At 38.5% G+C, this 14,297-nt stretch overlaps 1 protein-coding gene across 8 annotated transcripts in view; it reads left to right on the top strand.

The window, feature by feature from the left end:
* magi2b (membrane associated guanylate kinase, WW and PDZ domain containing 2b) overlaps window positions 1-14,297 on the top strand; it is a 65,181-nt gene that overhangs the window by 6,304 nt on the left and 44,580 nt on the right. For 6 of the 8 annotated variants that reach the window (XM_056739840.1, XM_056739843.1, XM_056739849.1 and 3 more), the window contains exon 2: window positions 7,609-7,725. In XM_056739840.1, the coding sequence (XP_056595818.1) occupies window positions 7,609-7,725 (117 nt within the window). Of the gene's footprint in view, window positions 1-6,662; window positions 6,802-6,858; window positions 6,905-7,608; window positions 7,726-14,297 lie in introns of those variants that run through there. The other 2 variants (XM_056739846.1, XM_056739845.1) reach the window with 2 other exon arrangements.

Here is a 14,297-nt window from a genome sequence, read left to right as displayed (position 1 = left end):
GAGCCTGGAGTCACAGGAGCTAGCAGAGAAAGGTCTTTTTGTGCAGTAATCACTATGTGGTTTTGGGCTTTTAATGTCTATTTCAATGCCCCAGAGTGTGTGCTTTGTCACAGAGATCCAGAATTGATCCCCGAAGTGTATTTACCTGAAATTCACACTGTTGTTTTTACTTGCGTTGGTCTGAGTGGGAGCGGAAAATGCTTTCAATCGGGACTGAGGAAAACAGGTCGTATTGGTGAACTGAGATATACATTGCAAATTATGTTTTTCTGTTGCATTCACATGCATATCTATACATTGGCACTGGCATTTTTAACTAGGATCACCTCTTGGGGTCATCTAGATACAAAAAATTTTGAATTTGTAAACTACGCAGACACCTTGAAATTAGTCCGTTTTTGTTCACAAGAGAACATGCTGCAGCACGAATCCAAGATGTTTTTCAGAGAAAAATAACAGTTGCGTTCCTCCAGCAGATGGTGGGAGAAGCAACGGTTGGGTGGGATGCAATTCCAGATGATTCTGCACGACCAGGTGACATATTTGACATGACATCGACATCTTTGAAATCTGTGTCTGATCTTTCTCATGAGGGCCAGTCACCCGAGCAGTGCTGTCAAACAAGTGATGATCCATTGGATATGGACTAATAATTTTATATTATATAATTTGAGAAAAATGGAAATGTTTTGGCCTTCTGGGTGGTTTTCAGAGTATTACTTTATTTTGCTTTGCAGTCGGATGGGTGTTCTGAGTTCTTGCTATGGTGATGCTTGGTACTTACTTGGTACTTACTAAAGAATTATATTTCTTACCTTCCTGTCAAAAGAGTTGTATGATTTGGGGTCATATGGACCATATTCATGTTATCTGGCGCCCTAGATAGAGCCTTCTTCAATGAAAGTCTATGGAACATTTTCAACAGTTTTATAGTCTACCAGGCAAATGTTGTAAGTTAAATTGTTTTTAAAAGTAATAGCACACTTTTCCCTTATAAGATGATAAATTGAATTTATATAATATTTGGGAAAACATCCGTAAATAAGAGCAATAGTAACGCTGGTCCTTGCTGTTTTAGTTATTGTGTTTTTGTTTCTCTGAAACACTTGCAGGCGTAATTTGTCATAGAAATGATTTAAGAAATTGAAACCTTGAACTGAAGCACTTAGATTTAACTTCTATATTTAGAAGAGGTGGCCGCCTAAACTCAGTGTCTTTTGAAGAGTCTTTGAGAAAGAAGTTTTAGTGGTTATTCCTTTTCAAAAAGTCTTAAAACCATATTTACATTTATGCATTTGGCAGATGCTTTTATCCAAAGCGACTTACATTGCATTATCCTATACATTTATACATTATACTATGAAAGAAGTGCGCACGTCATAGATATTTTTATCACTCATAACCGAAAGATCCAAGCGAACATCAACAAAATCTTTATCTTTGTACCTCCTGCTCTTACTTTTGTCAGATGTGTGATGGAGCATCAGCTCATACAGGAAAGACTCATTGGTCTTGGCTGCTTTTAAATGACCTCGTCGTCATCCAAATTATGGATAAACTCAGAGCTGTTCAACGATTATTCGCATCCGGAATAAAAGTTTTTGTTAACATAATATATGTCTGTGCACTGTGTGTGCATATTTATTTTGTATTTATAAACGCATGCATGTATATGTTTAGGAAATATTTGCATGTATATATTAATGTTTATATATAATTTAAATTATAGATATATACAGTACATGCATGTTTATGTGTTTATAAATGCAGTTAATATGCACAGTGCACACACATATATTATGTTAACGCTAACTTTTATTCAGGATGCGATTAATCAATCCATTTTTACATTTTCGGAAGAAAGGCGGGTAGATCTTGTCGCTTGCACAGATCCCCTCCCGTTGCTGTGTGTTCACCACGGTTGCTTAAGTCTCTCAGGTGGTTGCTAGGGTGGTGTGGGAGTATTCTGTGTTCCTGTAGCTCAACAGGTAGAACATTGTGTTAGGTTAGGCGTCATGGTTTTGACATATACTCATAACATGTATATCTTGAAGGCATTGTAAGGCTTTGAATAAAAGCATCTGTCAAATGCATAATTGTAAATGTCAATTCTGTACAAGCTTTTAAGATTTTAATCATTTGCAAGGCAAAAATCGCTTCGTAATCGTAATGAAACACCTTTCAGGAACAAACCACACAATATTAAGAATTATTTATGTGGTGTTCATAAATGATGCATGATTTTGCATTTAAGTAACTAATAGTTATGAATGTATATGCATTAAATTTTATATATTGCCATGTGCTGTTACATAAACATAAATGTGCTGCCTGCCTATGTGTTGTGTTGTTACAGTTAGAGGTGCGAGTGGTTTTCTGTTGTGAATCACAGTAACAGGATAAACAAAGTGAGTCAGATCTTCAAAACCATAATTAGCATTTCTCGCTTTTCTTGATTTTAACAAAGAGGAGAGATTGATCGCTCCGGAAACGTGCTGTGCGAACACGCCTGGTAAATGTGAAGTGTTCATGTCAAAAAAACCTAATGCTGTCATACCTCACGAAAGGGTTCAATGCAGTACCGCGGGTCATTTGGTTTCTTTGTGCTGATTGGGGGATTTCAAGCTGCCGTGTGCCGAGGAAGTACAATGTGCCCTAATGTGTTCTCTCTGTTCTTTTTTTATATTGTTCGCACACATGGTTTGATTCAGGATGGGGAAAATGTGCGACTGGGAAGAGTATGTATCTTATTTTTTGGGTGTTTTATTGATATAGATTTTGGCGAGAGGACAGAAAACAATAGGAAAAGAAAGGGAAGCAGAATCGATAAATGTTGTAAAACTCATAATGTTGACATTAGCTGTAAGCACAAAGTTTTTGATCAGGACTAAGTTCTTTAAAAGGAGATAAGCTGATTGGACTGGTGTTCATAAGAAAGTGTTTTAAACTTTTGTTTCTTTCAGATATCAGTGACCTAAATGAGGCGAGTTTACTTCTTTATTTCCCTTAAGAAATATGACAATAAACAACTCTGCGAAGTTGGTACTTTATATAGTACCCACCGAATTATGTTTCATTAACGTTATGGAAGAGTAACCAGGGAGCACTGAGCAAGGTACTACGAAAATGTACTAAGAAACAGGGAAGGTTTCCCTTTGTTTGTCACTTTTTAAACAATCGTATGAAGCGCTTGTGAATGACATCAAAACTTTTTGTTTACACATAGTTTTTGTGTACAAAACTGTTAGTGTTTTGTAAATTACACTTGTACTAATCGAAAACAACTATTAGTTGTTTACAATAACATTTACATTTTTTAGACCCCCAAAACATAAACACATTTTTCTGTTTATTTTTATTTTTTGTTAAAAGCAGTGTAGTGAAAATGGCCCCTAAGAGGGCTCCCTGAAATAACTGGAAATATCTTTTACATTTCTTGGAAAATCATGAAAAGCAGTATAAATTCGTCAACATTCTATACTACATTAAATTAAGTTTTGCCAACTTCCAAATATATTTGTGGAGAAACATTCATTAAAAATCCTTGTTCAGTAATCATGTCCAGTTACAAACGCCACAGAAAAGTCATGAAATGATTGGAAATAATGGTCTGAAAACTCTTTATTTAAAGTAAAGGAGGAACATTGTGTGTTGTTTATGTTTGTGCACATCCACTTCAAGACGATGCAGAATCTGACCTCTTGTAGGAGTTGGTGGCATAGAATAGGAGATATTGATTGGACAACATCACACACGGTTTTCCTCTCCGTGTCCGCGGATTCATCGGGTCTCTCTGTGTTCTGTCTGCGTTTTATCCGATGGGCTCCGCTGCTAAATAACTTTCAGAAAAACTTTCAGTCAATCGATAAGCTGCTCGCTTATTTTCCGCGAGGGCAACAGTGTCGGGTGGGATTATGCCGTCAAAAAGACACAGTTCAAACTCATTGGAATGTTTTATTAACCTCTTCTCCTGCGAGGAGAAAAATCAATATGGTGACATATTCCAGCCGCGTAGTGTTAACCAAATCGCACGGCAGGTGTCCCAGATATTCCCATTAAAAAAGTACAATTCTTTATTGTCTGGATTGTTATTCTTGGGTGGTTTGAGAATAAATTGAGAACAAATTGAGACTAGTCTCAGAATTCAAGGTCAACGGAAGGAACGTGGAGGAAAAAGTGTGCGTATGTGTGAACCAGGTTAAGTGTGTGCTTTGTGTACTCCTCCAAAACAAATGTGTGTTTTTGTGTGTGGATGCATTGATTGATTAATCAACAAACATCTGTCATCACTTGAAGAAGTGGCTGAGAGGTGTCAACAAAGAGGTGCCTTCTGGGATTGCGCGAGAGGTGGAGAGGGAGCGCGAGTGTGTCTTTAACAGCTGTCGAACTCGCCCTCACCCTCATGTCACGCTTTGCTCATGAGGTCACTCGATGCGCTGACAAATGATGCGACCTCGCTCTCTCGTGAGTCAAAGGTTCGTCTTCCTCCACAAAATCTCATCTGTGCCCTCAGTTTCTCCTTGTTAAATTGACTAAGTCATGAAGATTTATACTCAGCAGGGTTTTTTCTGGTCTCAGATCAGTTCTAAACATCTCCTGTGCATTCCTAACCCCAATTTCATCGCTTAATTTTCTTTGGCAGATGTTTGATGCACATTTTACTCATACCAGCTTGGATGGTGCTGTCTTTTGTTTGCCCAAAAGAATGTCATTTTTGAAGGGTTATACTATGGTTACTTGTAACTATGGGTTATTGTTGCTCCTGTGTGATGTGTCATTTTCATTCTCACATTTCAAGAAGTCGGACAATTCAAGCCTCACCCTCTTGAGAAATCAGGGGATACGCAAGAACGTCCTTGAAGAGTGACATTAGATCTACCAAACAAAATGTCGACCTTAGTTGAACATCAGGGTTTTCTTACGTGCAAGATTGCAGAGCGCCATTTTTCGACCTTTCGCTGTTTTAAGATTTAAAAAGGTTTGTGGAACTTGATTGTGACTAATATAGTTCACGTATGTCCCGTGAAAAAGTATAACAAGCCCAGTTTGTTTTTTTATCTGACCTTGTTTATGTCACAGTCTTGCAAAGTTGTTGGAGTAATATTTTTAATCTAGATTTTGATTAAATGAAGTTGAAATTATATCACTTGTATATTAATTATATATACAGAGGATGTACTTTATTATGTATTTCCAGTCAATTCATTTAATACATTATACAAGTAAACATTTCTTTTATATAGACATATTTTTCACACTAATTGTATATTTAGGTTTTGCTTTTCATTTAATTCTTTGCCTTTTGTGATGATATCCAATGTTTTTTTGTATAAGATGGCCATACAGATTTGACATGATCTTAAATCCACAAAACAAAGTGATTTAAAATATCTGAAAATTTAACTTATGATCAAACTTACTATTGTACATATATGATGTTTAATATAATGATTCTAGCTCTGGGAAGCAAAGTAACTTGATTTTTTCTCTGTAAAAATTGTGCATGGTTTTCCACCAAAGACTATAACAAAAAATCCTAAGGGCAAAATGCCGGTTTAATGGTAGTTTTTTCCTCTAACATATATGAGAAGTGTTAAATAGCCTATACGCAAGCAACTTGACACGACGCTACAACTTGACACGATTTTTCTACAACACTTCAAATGCTATTAGATTGTTAATGATAATCTTAAATCTATAATTTAACTTATTCGTAAGTTTATTTATTTTTTATTTAGCCTTGTTGTGCAAGCACTGTTGAGCTTGTTCAGCGGCAGAGGGGAACTGGAATCCCCTGGTTGGGCCTGAGGTTTTTTTTCTCGATTGGAGTTTTGGGTTCCTCGCCACCGTTTGCATATTGTTTTGCACTATTTGCCTGGCCGGGGGGGCTGCTTTAGAATTTAGAAGTTAGACATAATTAATATTGCATATAAGAAATTATAGTCTGTTTAATAGTTGACCTGTGGTTCTTTATCTCAAATGTGTGCTTTCACTGTGCGAGTGTGTGTGCGTCTATGTCAATGTGTGTAAGCATGTATGCATATTGTGTGTGTGTGTGTGGAGCATTTGTATGTCTGTCTTTTGTTGTTTTCACCTTTTTCTTGTTTTTACAGGTTTCCTTTAGTTGTTTTTCTTGTATTCAATGTGTCTCATGTACAGCTGCTTTGTAACAATGAAAATTGTAAAAAGCGCTATATAAATAAAGTTGAGTTGAGTATACCCTATATTAGCCAGGGTGTAACTGTAGCAACCGTGGATGTATATATTTATTGATTTATAGTAAACCTATTGTAACCACAAATTAAGCGTAGTTTAATGATATTTGTAGTAAAACTGGTTTTACAAGTGGTATTCAATTTACTATAATCTGGTCAATTTTCTTAAATGGCATTTCCAGCTTAATTTCCTACTCCTATATACCCCTTTGCTCGCGACACGGATGTCTTCACGAGGTCAACAAGTTCGCGGGTTGCCAGCTAGCAGGAAGCATCTGGTGTGAACAAATTGGCCTTTTCGGTGATGTGTCCGACAGCATCTGTATCACAAACACAAGCATCGCGATACCATCGCGCGCCGACAGGGGGCGACGCGAGACTTCAGTATCCGTCAAGCCAATGAGAATACAGCCTTTATTGTGACAGGCTTTTCTCCGTTGTCTCCCGGCTGTCTCATCATCTCCTCCTCCGTTTCTCCAGTGGACTGAATTAGCTCCATCACCGCTGCATCCAGTGATGTATAACGGAGCGCTTTATAAACGGGATCGACACTATAAGGGGGAATGAAAAGAGGATTTTTGAAGGGGTGAGTAGAGCCGAGACGGAGACATCATCTGGACCGCTGGAATTGCGAGGGGGAGACAGCGGTTATAAAGGAAAGGGATTGTGATAATGGATGATGAAGACAAGTGAGATATTTATTAAGGATTTTTAAAAGAAGTTTGTCGGTTGTGATTTTTCTGATGATGTGTGTCGGTATGTCGAGGTCGCAGCGAGCGTCATCGAGGATCGATTATTTACCAACATCGAGTGGATATCTGACAGTGTACCTTTAAGTTATATGCATTTTTATAACTATTATATGTTTGTAATCGTTGGACGAAAATGTCTAAATATTTACTTATGCATCAAAAATGGTTTGGACTCGATCGTCTCTGAAGTGATGCTGATGGAGCCGCGTTTGCCTTTGTTAACCGGTGACAATAAGACATGAAGTTGTGAAATGATTTAAGTTGATTTATATCGTAACAAACACTTATTTGCGCTTGATTTGTGCATTTTCGAGCGTGCTTTCTCATGCATCTTCTCAAAACGGTCAAGGTTATGACTGGAGCTGAAAACGGAAAGGGTGAGGAGACCGTCTCTCTTGTGGCATGGCTGAAAGACAAGATTTGTCATTATGTTGTCCTTTGTTCACCTTAAAATACCTCAAGAGCTACATTTTATTGCATTTGTATGCGTGTCTCTGGCTTCAGACAAACATCTGGTCGGATGCATCAGTGACACATCTGTACTGTATGTTGTGATGCATATGTGCCCTTTCCAGTCGTAAGATAAAAGTCACTGACAGTTCTCTCTTTAACTTAAGCATTGTTTATTTGTGCTTTTTCAGGAGGTGTTGTGGATAAAGATCTTCGGCATTATCTTAACCTACGGTTCCAGAAGGGTTCGGTGGACCACGAGCTTCAACAAATCATTCGTGACAACCTCTACCTCCGGACGGTGCCGTGTGAGTGACACGTTTTATTTTGGCGAACAACTTGGACTTCTTGGCTTTTTGGTATCGCATTTTCATAAAATAAAAAATAGTTTGTTTGTAGTCTTGTTTGGTTGGCAGGTTTTGGAAATGTGCTAGCTGGTCAGACTGGTTTTCGGCCCATTTTTATAAACAATCTTTCAAGTAAATCTGAATTTTTGATCTAACAAGATGCAGCAGCATCATGTGCAAGCCACTGGATGTTATGCTGATAAGCCCCGCCCACTGTGCAATTTCATTGGTTCAGCATCCTGCTCCTCAAAATAGTAACATGTAGTTTTTTTCTCTTAAGACCTTTCAGATGAGCTGTTGGGGAAGGTAGATGAAACTGAAATGAGTTGACCTATAGTTTTATGGATGTTGTTGTTGTTGGTGGATTATGGGAAAGATGTGCAGACAAATCCACCCCCATATGTCTGGGTAATGTCTCAATGTATGATGCAACCAGATAGAAAGAACCGTTATGGCTTATTTTATTTTTTTTGAGACAAATGCAACTTGAAATGTGGGATTTTGTGGAAACCTTGCCTGCAGGTATAGGTAGATGACATGAAGATATAACAGTCTTGTGTTGTGCCTCAGTTTACACGCAAACAGTGTTGACCTCATATACAGCTGCAGAAAAAAATGCGTGAGACCATTCGGGTTTTGTGGCAATTCCAGCCAAGTTCTGTTGCATCTCCCAACAGACGTGTTAACATAATGCAAAAATGGAGGAATGTTGAACAAATCTTGCTTATTCCATCATTCCATGTTTGTTTTCAACTGATCTTAAAATATGTGTTGTATTGTACCAATTAGTATTGTGTTTTTAATAACGTATATAAACTTGTTTTCTTCACAGTATTCAAGATCTGCCAACGTGGCATCTTTTTGTTATTTTGGCCAGTTTTATCCACTTAAACAAATCGAAATATTTACTATTTGGAATATAGGAGGACACTCTCACAGAATAAAATAAAAATGGTGATTTTACTTGGAGGCCGTCCACACGGAGACACGCTTATATAGCAGTATACGTAAAGATTTTGTGTCTGATTTTTTTTCTGATATGGCATGTACACTACATTGTTTTGAGTCCGTTTAGCGGTTTCGTGCGTACGCAGAATCGTGATATTTCTTGAAACGACGCTGTGAAAAGGAAAAAATAGATCAGCTAGGGGAAGTGTGGATGTGGGATTAAAGATCATTTTTAAAATTGTAAATTCAGATAAATTTAAGCTATTCTGGTGTTTTATTTTCTGTATTTACTATGAAATTATATTTTATTTTAGTTAGTATATATTGTCACCTTAGCGATTCTTACACAATGTTTTAAGCTCTGTAGGGCGTATAAGTAATTGTGAATGTTTTTCAAGGTGTTTGGTTTTGGTCGCTTTTTGGGGGGTCAAAATGCGTTAAAAGGAGACAAATGATTATGAAAGAAAATTTACGAAAAACTATATGCAACCCTGACTAGTTGATAAGTGTTTTTTTCATGCATTACCTTAAAATGACTTAACCAGTTAAATACACAAGTGTGCTGTTCATCAATGCAACGGCATTACATATTTGATCTGCAACAACTACACAGTGAACTGCAGAGATGTCATGTGGAAGTTTCCTTGAAAACAACTGCTTATGTTTGAGGACATGGTGGGGCGTATAACCGAATGAACACGGTGTTGTTGATGTTTGTGTCTAGCACTTGCTCTATGACAATGTATCAGACAACTTCAACATATTGAACTGGAGAACAAATTCAGAGACACTATAGTAGTGGTGTCCTGGTGGTTGACACATTGATGCATTAAACAGTGGTGATCATGCAGGCAATGCGGGTTCGGACCTGGCTTGCAGCATTGACATTTTTCCCTTCTCGCTATCGATATAAAACAGACATAACTTGATTTGATAATTTATTCTAGTCTATTCACCCCAAACTCTTCTGTTACCTCCGTTCGCACAAAACAAACCAAATGGAAACAAACAAAAACCTACTAAATGGAAACGAACACAAAACATGATGCATCTGTTTCTATAGCCTCCTCACCCTTTCCCTCGTTCCTCCTTCCCTCTCTGGCGGTCCTCTCTTCCTCAGCCTAGGGTTTCCAAGGCAACCACCATTTCCTCTCCAGGCTTGCCTGCTGATGTTTCCCCCTCCCCCTTCATAGCGGTGCACAAACACATCACAATCACCAACCGGCTGGATAAAATGATGCCTTTGATTTATGCCCGTGCGGTTCAGTACTGTTTCTCCCATACAGAGAGTCATTAGTGTATCCCGACAGCTTGACATGAGACGTTACAAAGGCCGGATTGGAACAGACATGGCAAGAAAGGCGATGTTAAACTGTTCATTTGTCTCTCATATGCTAAAGCAGAAGAGGGGAGCTGGAACACGGCCTGTGTAACCGAAACTGTTAGCTGTGGTTTATTATAAAAACACGTCAGATGGAGTTCGACTATGGTTGAACAACACCACAGGGCAGAAAGAAATGGGTGCATTATTAGAATAAACAGCGGTGTGGGGGTTGAATTTTTGTTAGTTGGTTTTCTGAAAAGTTAGTTTTAACAAAGTTCTTTCGGGGTGTTGGGAGCCTCCATATTAAACCCCATGGGTCAAGGTACCCAGAGACGGTAGATGTGTGATGTGTTATTTCGCTCTCAGCTGGGGTGCTCTGCATTGACATAGCAAATGTCTGTCTCATTTCACAAGTCTCTTTACTGCCGCACTTAAAGTCAATCATTTCATGACTGGGTTTGTAGAACTTGCCGTTTATCATTCACAGCAGGCGTGCATGTGTGAAAATCTGTGTGAAACACATAAAGCACATATAGATATGTGTAGAGAAAGTCACATATGGAGAGTATTTTACAACCTCATAAACTGCCGACGTGCCGACAGTGCCTATTTTTTGCAATGTCATGCTAGAATAAGTTCTAGTGCAACATTATGTATGTCTACTGTGTGTAAGGATGCAAATTATCTGTATGTGTGGAATACCTGGATGAACTTTACCGATCATACTGTGGCCAATAATGTATCCTTGCATCACCAAGAAAATACAATTCTGTTATCATTTACTCAGCCCCAGAACTGTTTGGTTGCAAGCATTCTTCCAAATATCTTCTTTAGTGTTCAGTGCAACAATAAAATGTATACAGGTTTGAAACAACATGAGGGCGAGTAAATGATGACAGAATTTTCTTATTTGGGTGAACTTTGAATGCAATGGGATATAATTGTATTTAGTCATTACGGTAGGACTGGAGTATATATCAAAATATTGCAAATGTGCATATTGCTATGTGCAAGAAGACATGTCTCTGAGTGTGGAATATGATCAGAAAGAATGTGAAATGTATCTTGGTTATACTTTTTATTTCGCATATGGGCAATTCCAGTCTTATGGATGTGACATTATCAGTCAAGACTTGAACTATAAATTCTCAAAGAATGTATCTGCAATATATTGAATCATCTGTTTATATTTTACTAAACCCCTGAGTCCAGACATCAGAGAAATCAGTCTATGCATGAGTTTTCTATTTTAAAAGAGAGGAAAAAGTATGTGTTACGGATGTGACAAGAAAGGACGCACGTTTTTGTGACCAACACACTTTCTAGGATTTCTGTCAATTAAAATGTGCAAATCAGAAGCAGTAATACCCAACAAATGGAGAAAAGATGAGTTAGTAATGGGATTTTAATTTTCACGTGCCCATTTATGAGGAGCATGGAGCATCACAGATTTGCAATTCATATACCAGACTAAAAAAGTGTTTTGAAAACTTTGAGACTTCACAAGAGTATTTAAAGCATCAAATATTGACATCTAACCATCAGTTTGGTGAAAACCTTTGGTTAAAACTGGATTTTGTCATCTTGAGGTCGCATTTTTCTTCAATATTGTGCAGCCCTATCTGTTAGTCTTAACTCTTATAAATTCTTAAAGGCACAGTGTGTAATTTTACCCCTAGAGGTGGCAAAATATCACAGGCGTAACTTGAAGACTGTATGAAGGAGCATGGAATGATGGGAGCAAGACCGCCTCAATTGTGATTTTGACACAACAATAGACATGTCTTTTGCATTGCGATTCTTCTGGTATTTCTGTGTTTCCGCATCAGCTGTTATTTCCACCAGCCAACCAGTGACAGTGCAAAATCCTTCTTTCCTCTGACCGCAGGCCGCGGCGCTGTCGGATCACGTCAGTCACTTTGATGAGCGAATGACAGGACGCATCGCAAAGGCCTCGTCCTTCCTCAGGGCAGCCGGAGCTCTGGATTGTACAATTAGACTTTCGTATACAAACACCCCCCCCCCCATGCGATCTTCAAATCCCACTGCTGGTAGGCTTGTACTTCCATATCAGTATCTGCCAGCAATCATCAAATGATATATAATCTCATTAGACAGTAAGTTGTTTGTGAATTTGATGATGAAGGCACGTTTGCGCGGTGGTAACGGAGGGGGTTTTGACTAGACTGTGCTGCTTTAAAGTTGAAGAAATGGTGTAAAGGTAAACAGAGGACCTTCACGAGTTTTACAGAAGTAAGAGTCTTACAGGTTTGTAATGACATGAGGGCGAATAAGCCATGAAAGACTTTTATTTCTTGTGTGAACTAACCATTTATTAGAATAGTTATGATGTTTTGTGAAAAATCATATTATGCAGATAAGATTTTGTTGGAATGAATGTGGGGGTCTCATGGCCTGATTTAAGTCATGTTTTTGTAGTTGATCCTGAAATGTGGTAACTCTTGCCTTTGAGAGTCGATGTTTTTCAGAGTTATAGTGATGCATAGAGAACGATCTTTCATTGGATGTGTGAATTATGCATGGCGCTGCTTTGCTCTATCGGACTGTCAGCTGGGTAAAATTTGGGCCTGTGTCTCACACTGAGAAACACTTCAGAGTGAAAATTGGCATTTCCAGGACACAGAAGCAGGCTGCTGTGATAAACCTGTCATATAATCAGTGGTTTTAAGGAAATTGAAAATGGAAAATAAATGAAAATGAATTCCAACCACAGGAGATGATTGATGGTGTCAGGCAGGCGACATCATTCACATGAAGTTCACATTAGGTTCACCCAAAAAACAAATTGTATCATCATTTACTCACGCTTATGTCATTCCAAACCTGTTTGACTTTCTTTCTGCAAAACGCAAAAGAAGAACGTTAGCATCCAAACAACAATGACCAACATTGACTTCCATTATGTGGACCACTGAAATGTTTCTCAAAATATTTTTTTTGTTTTACACAGAAGAAAACACCCATGGGTCAGGTTTGAGTTTGCACAGGTGAACCGTGAGCCTTTGATTTTTATTTCCCTGCCTCTTCAAAGCTCTATAATATTATCGAGCAGGACATTTGAGCGGTCTGTTCTTGGATCACTGCCTCCATTTTTTAATGTCTGAGTGGATTTAGGTCATCCATAAAATTTACAACAATCGGCCTCATTAAGGTCGTGTCTGCGCTCGCGTGAGCAGAGGACATTCCTTGTGGCCGTCAAAGCCAGGGGTTAGTGAGAGAGTACGAAATATATATTTTTCTATATTTTAACTGAGAATCCGTGGACAATAGATTTGCCTTGGCTTTGAATTTACCAAGACATCCTGTTTTCAATCTGAGGTTCTTTGCTTAATTGACCAAAACACAGAAGGAACAGCAAACTTTAGGGCAAACAGCTGCGTGTCATTAATTTAATTTCTTGTAGCTGCTGTTTCCTTACTTAGATGATAATTAGTCTGAATGGCAGATTTGTTGAGAGATTTTGTTTACAAGAAGTAATATTGGACAGGGATGTGTTGACCTTTTTAGAGTCTTACACCGTGTCTATACGGGATGTGACGCGGCGTGATGCGATGTGGCACAGGTCTTGTTTTGCTGGGACTGTCGTGCCGCACCACTTGCGGACAAAATGTAAAATTATAATGGGTTCTAATGCGTTCTATCATCTCTTGTCACGCGCATCCGTTGTAGAAACTGTGTAGTCCAGGGGCGGTTCTAATGTGAGTGGATATCCGGGGCTTAGCCCAGAGACCTCCACATATGTGTTTGAAAACAGTTGCGTAGCAAGTTATTTCGGGGCACATGTGCCAAAAACTTTTAACGGTTCACCTCTGTCTGTTCGTGACCGCTTTGCGCATTACTCGACATCGGTTGTCTACTTAGGTTTGTTATTTAAATATTAATGCACGTCAATCAGGCTAAAATAGTAACAGCAGACCCCAAAGAAGCGCAAACTCCCACGCGCCAGAAAGAGGGAAAAAGCATCGGCCCTGTGGTTAGTGCGCCGTTTACATATGACTTGTATTGCAATATACTATACATTTGTTTCCGAGTATCTGCAATCCCTGGGATGGAACATATGACCTTGGTGTTCCTAGCGCCATGCTCTAACCACTGAGCTACAGGAAAGCTAAACAGAAGATGTTAAGCAGATATTTTTAAGATATATATGTAAGGTTTAAAACATCAAAAAAATTAAATCGGAAGTGCTTCTTGACCCTTGTTTACTTCTTGCAACGTCAACTTTAATCCGTTTCTCGAA

This window comes from Triplophysa dalaica, chromosome 24 (assembly GCF_015846415.1).
Source record: "Triplophysa dalaica isolate WHDGS20190420 chromosome 24, ASM1584641v1, whole genome shotgun sequence".
NCBI lineage: Eukaryota > Metazoa > Chordata > Actinopteri > Cypriniformes > Nemacheilidae > Triplophysa > Triplophysa dalaica.
Note: the sequence above shows the minus strand (reverse complement) of the source record. Positions and strands in the feature narration are given on the sequence as shown.